This window comes from Siphateles boraxobius, unplaced genomic scaffold (assembly GCF_051911475.1).
Source record: "Siphateles boraxobius isolate OS27281-9 unplaced genomic scaffold, OSU_SipBor_1 66, whole genome shotgun sequence".
In the NCBI taxonomy this organism is placed as follows: Eukaryota; Metazoa; Chordata; class Actinopteri; order Cypriniformes; family Leuciscidae; genus Siphateles; species Siphateles boraxobius.
The window spans coordinates 31,042,354-31,048,561 of NW_027509193.1; the positions used below are offsets into that span (position 1 = coordinate 31,042,354).

Here is a 6,208-nt window from a genome sequence, read left to right on the forward strand (position 1 = left end):
CTTTATTGCAAAGTTGTAGGCTAACTAAACTGACTTGGAGACTAGATAAGCATTGTCTTGTTTTAAAAGTATGTGCGACAATAACTGGTCCCCACAGATGTTTTGCTGCAAAGTGCGCGTTTCATTACGTGCAGTGCACGCGCGTTATATGAACGCATGTTACGCGCGACGCGGTAATCTTTTCCGGGCTGCAGTTTATAAACAAACAACGTTGCCCTTTGTCGTTTATTTACTTTTTCATTTCATTTCATTTATTTATGTATTCTCTTTTCAAATGTAACACGAAATGCCACAACATCAATTTAACAAATCCAAAAAACACAACAAAAGTAGCCTACATTCCATGACAAAAAGAACAGGATGAAGAAAAAAAATCGTATAAACTCCTACCCCATTCTTATAATAAAAAAAAATTAAAAATTAGATTGCCTCACCGACGCGACAAAAGATGACACTTTTTCTCTCTCTTTTTAAAAATTTTGTTTATTTTTTTATTATTAATTCTGCTTACACAACACTAAACAAACAAAAACAACAATATTGCAATAATGACAACTCTTGCAACACAAATAACAACGAGACCATCATTGTTGTTATAATTTTATCAATTTTCACATTCATCTTTATATAAATGAAGTATCTTCTGTTTATACTTGTATTTAAATTGTAGTATGTTTGAACAACATTTTAGATCATTTTCTAGAAAATTCCATATTTTCATGCCAGAAACTGAAACACATTTGTTTGAGGGTATTTCCAGCAAAAGGTTGTTTAAAGTCATTATTTCTTCTGCTTGTCTCACTACTTACATTACAAAGGGTTTGCAGTCCATGCGTTAACGGGCAGTGTTTTGCTTTATGAACAACTAATAAAGTTTGTAAAGCAACCAAATCCTTCAATTTGAGTAGTCCTGACTCCAGAAACAGTCCTGTAGTATGTTCTCTTGGAGCAACTCCATTAATTATTCTTATGGCCCTTTTTTGCAAAATAAATAAGAGCATTAAATTAGTGAAATAAGAATTACCCCATATCTCCAAACTATACATCAAATATGGCAAAATAAAGGAACAATATAGGATTATCATTGCCTTATAATTTAACATAAACTTTACTTTACTCAAAACGGCAACGTTTTTACAAATTTTATTTCTTACATAAGCTATGTGTGACTTCCATTTAAATTTTTCATCAATGAGTACTCCTAAAAACCTAAATTCTGACACTCTCTCAATAGTTATTCCATTTAAAGTCAAAAGAACATTTTCAGGGCATTTTTGATTTGTAAACAACATCAATTTTTGTTTTACTTAAATTTAATAACAGTTTATTTTTATTAAACCCTTTCTGAAGTAGGACCAATTCTTGTTCAATAGTTTTCATTAATATTTTTATGTTCTTCCCCGATACAAAAAAATTAGAATCGTCCGCAAAAAGAACAAAACGTAAAATCTTTGATTCATCACAGAGATCATTAATATATAAAGAAAATAATTTAGGCCCCAGCACAGAGCCTTGAGGGACTCCACACTGTATTGTTTCCAACTTAGATTCATGGCCTATATACTCTACATATTTTTGTCTATTTTCTAAATAATTAATAACCCAATGCTACACCTCTAATTCCATTTGTCTGTAATTTAGATATCAATATACCATGATCAAGAGTGTCGAAGGCCTGTTTAAGGTCAATAAAAACACCAACTGTGTGAATTTTATCCTCCAATTCTGTAGTGATGTCTTCTGTGATTTTCATCAATGCCATAGCTGTTGAGTGGGTGCTTCGAAACCCAAACTGATTATCATGTATCAAAGAATGTTTTTCAAGAAAATAATCCAATTTTTTTACAAAAAGCTTCTCCAGAATTTTTGAAAATTGAGAAAGCAAAGATATAGGCCTATAATTTGTGAGATATGCCTATCACCTGATTTAAAAAGGGGAATAATTTTAGCCATCTTCATTTTATCTGGAAAGAAACCTGTATTAAAAGACAAATTGATTATATATTTTAATGGTCTACTAAAGCATCTTATAGTTTCTTTAACAATATACATATCTAAGCCATCACTATCGCATGAATGTTTACTTTTTAATTTAGAGACCGTAGAAATAATTTCACTCTCACTAACTTCATCAACAAAAAAAGATTGCATGACTCTGCTTTCACCTGTCCCGCTTTTATTTGCATTATCTAGTGGTATAGTTTTGGCAAGATTTGGACCAACATTGCAGAAAAATGAATTCAATTAATCAGCCATTTTTCCGCCACTTATCTCGACAATCTGTTCTTTCATTAAGTATAATGGCTGACAATAATTCATTTCACTGCCCATAACCTCCCTTAAGACTTTCCACATTCTTTTGATATTACTTTTATTATCTATCAACAAGTTTATATAATAATCTTTCTTTGCATTTCTCATTATAGTCAGCTTATTTTTATAGGCTTTATATTTTTTTTTCTACATTTACTGTCCGATATTTTACAAAGTCCCAATAAAGCTTATTCTTCTTTTTACACGATTTCAATATACCCTTCGTTAACCAAGGCTTTTTTCTGATTTCTTGCTGTATCATTCATATTTTTATTGGACAATTTGTATTATATAACCATAGATACTTTTGGAAAAAATAATTCATAAGCCTTATTAACATTATTTGTACTATAAACATTGTCCCAATGTTCTTTCATAAGATCATCCCTAAATCTATTTAGTCTTGCCTCCGTTCGTAACCTAATAACTTTACTAGACTTTTCTTTATTTAGTTTTACTTCACAGAGGTGAGTTACAAATATCGGTAAATGATCAGTTGTATCATTTATCAAAAGTTTTTTCAAATATATTTACAAAAATGTTATCAATTAATGTAGCACAACTGGAAGTTATTCGTCTAGGCCTAGTAATGGTAGGATAAAGATCTCTGCTATACATTAAATCAAGAAAATCTAAACTACCAGTATGATTAGACACTAAGAGATAGTGTCTAATCACTAAGATTAGACACTTCAAGAGATTTATATTAAAGTCCCCGCAAATTATAGACACTCTTTTTTCATTCATCCCAACTAATAATTGCTCCAGCTTGTTATTAAATGTTGTAATGCTAGGCCCTGGAGTTCTATATATTCATGTAACAACAATACTCCTCTGTTTCTTCATTTTGATGTCAACAGTTCAACATTGCATTAAATCTTCTGTTGGAGTAGTCATACACTCAATTGTTTTGCATTTCAGATCACTACTAACATTTAAAGCACCCCCCCCCCCCCCCTCTTTTATTAATCCGATTAACGTAAAACAATTCATAACCCTCAAAATGAAATTCCACACCTTTCTCAACCATTAACCAAGTCTAAGACAAAGCTATAACAGAAAATTTATTTTATCACAAACGTAATAAATAGTTGTATTTCCCTCTCACTTTTTTTCAAAGTCTCACAAAGTCACAGAACACCGCCCTGGAATTAGCCGGCATTAGCAAGCAAGACACAGAAAGACCAAAAGATGCACTGCCCAGCTGGGTTAGACAGACAGACAGACAGACAGACAGACAGACAGACTACTAGAGAGAGATGCACATCCTGTTCTTTGATGACATCCAACTTGGACAGGAGAGAACACACGTCTCCGCATCTTGCGTAGTGTGCGTATCGGCTGTGGAAACAAGACAAAGGATAACCTACACTATCCCGGTTTCACAGGAGTTTTAAGCTAGTCCAGAACAAAATTAACGTTTGAGCTGTTTTAATTGAAAGCAACTTGCATTGGCATATCTTAAAATGTCAGTGCCATTGTTTTGTCTCAAGGTGAACACCAGTAATGTTTTATTCTAAGGCACGTTTATAAAAGCTACGAAAATGTCCTAACTGAGCAAAGGCCTAACCCTGGCTTAATCGGAGCCCTGTCTGTGAAACCGGGCCTATATGTATTATGATTTTAGTGTGAACCAAACTCGCTTGCTAACAGTTTCTGTGTAATTACTAGTTTTACAACTTCATTGGCATTATCTTGCATTTACACCAAAAACACTAACATAACTGAATTCACTAAAAATTATGCTTTAAACAGTTTTACATCGTATGCTTTAACATAAGAATGGATCTAAATCATTTGATATATATATTAAGTTTCATATTTGTTTTTAAATCTATTCACTCCCATTGTAAGAGTCTCAAACACGTACATTTTTGCTTTTTTAAACATACTAGGAAAACACGAGTCTGAATCATTTCTGGTAATCAGCATTATGCCACAAATGCTGTCGACTGAGATGAACCTGCATTGAACCTAAATTATTCCATTAAGCAAACATCTGTTATGTAGTTTAAATAATACTCTTTTACAACATGAAAATATATCATGACCAAACGTATACTAGAATTAAAAATGAATAAAAAATTATGACACAGCAGACAAGATTAAAAATGAAATTCCTTTTTATTTATTTTCAAATTGAAAAAAAAATAATAATAATAATCAACAGCAAAAAAAAAGCAGTGTTCTTACTTATTCACTAAGAAAGTAGTTACACACACTGAAGTCCTACCACTCAATTGTAACTGTTTAAAGACACATATTTACAAAAAATATATACATTTTCCCACCCGTTTATTAATCTATGTCCAGAAACAATAAAGATTTAAGTACATGGTCTGACACTTTGACAGAAGCATTACAGTGTTTCCATGTCACACATGAAGGCTTGATCTCAAGGTTGTGATATGACACAATAGCATGAGATATTGTTTTACAGTCATTCCTCAGACTCCATGGTCATCTGTTTCAGCATCTTCTGCTCTTTCCGGTTTCTCATTCGCTGTTTGAAATCCTCCAGTTCTTGCCTCTGTTCCAGAATGAGAAACGGCACAAGTAAAAGAGAGCATGTGGCATTGCATCTCGCTTCTCAAATGTATATATATACATTTATATTATATTCACTGTCTGGCCATGTTTGGACTTAAATAGGCAAATGCTTGGAATGGTTGGGAGAAAGCATGAAGAATCATTTTCACACATGAATTGGCTCCTCTGAGTCCCGAACTTAAATTCACTGAAAGTCTTTGGGAAGTGCTGGAGGAGACTTTACAGAGTGCTGGACTCTTGCATTGACAATACAAGATCTTGACCTACATGCTAGAAACACAATAATCACTGCAACGATGACCCTGTCATAGACTCTCAAGCATTTGCCTATTTTAATCCAAACAGCGACTTTTTTGGGTATATATATAGTATACATATATGATCTACCCAAATATCTGTTGTGTGCATCAAATTAAAGAGGAAATACTTACATGCATTTTCTCATCAGGTGGGAAAATCTCCCTCTGAAAAATGTGAGAATATATTGTAATCATACAACAGCAACTGAATATAGGAAATACTAAATAACACACATAAGAGAAACTCCCTAGTGAAACCAGAATATGATTTTAAACCACAGTGAGATCCTCAAACATTTAAGTATCGTCATAACTTTAAACAAATGCTGATATTGTATTATACAATATTTACGTATTAAATGAATAGTACTATAACAATTGACTTAAGATTATTAGGGCAAGTATAACCTTTCGCTTCACGATGTATTCCTCAAAATACTCGGCTTGGTTTGATATCCAAAACATCGCCACTGGAAACGACAGATACACCATCATCTGTGTAAATAAATAAATAAACACTACATAATCCTATATACTGATTCACTTTTTTTATCGGTTATTCACATAGGCAGGCAGTGAGGAGCATTAGTTAGTGTTTAGCAAAGTGGGACGTTTAAAGCGTCTGCACGTTTTTTAAAACTATGTATCTCTCGAAAGTTGGTTTAGTTTGTGTATCTATGTTTATATAGACAGAACGGGGTGCTTACAAGTCTAAACGTAATCAAACTCACCCTAAAAACCTCTATTTTAACCCCCATGTCCTACAGCTTGACAGTCACGCATGCAGGAACTTCCTGTTTCTAAGATGTCAAAATAAAAGTCCTCTCTAAACACGCGCAGTCACAGCTACAGTTTCATTCTTACGTAAGCCAGTGGCAGGCTTATGAAACAGAGTGCAATCGTTGACCGGATGCTGGTACATCAACATGATGATGTAAGCATGCAGTAACTTTGCATCAGAACACGATGTCAAACTGTAAGACCAATATCCGCCTCTGTTTAACCACATCTAATAATAATTGAAGAAAATTAAACGGTTAGTTCAT

General features: G+C 33.2%; 1 protein-coding gene across 1 annotated transcript; it reads right to left on the reverse strand.

Annotated features, from left to right (window-relative positions):
- Nucleotides 1-4,418: 4,418 nt before the first annotated feature.
- pet100 (PET100 cytochrome c oxidase chaperone) lies at nucleotides 4,419-6,007 on the reverse strand. The gene is made up of 4 exons (XM_077213874.1): nucleotides 5,894-6,007; nucleotides 5,571-5,657; nucleotides 5,295-5,327; nucleotides 4,419-4,843 (listed from the first exon to the last, which is right to left on the reverse strand). The coding sequence occupies exons 1-4, from the start codon at nucleotides 5,918-5,920 to the stop codon at nucleotides 4,754-4,756; spliced, it is 237 nt and encodes a 78-aa protein (XP_077069989.1). The 5' UTR covers nucleotides 5,921-6,007; the 3' UTR covers nucleotides 4,419-4,753.
- Between the last annotated feature and the right edge of the window lie 201 nt (nucleotides 6,008-6,208).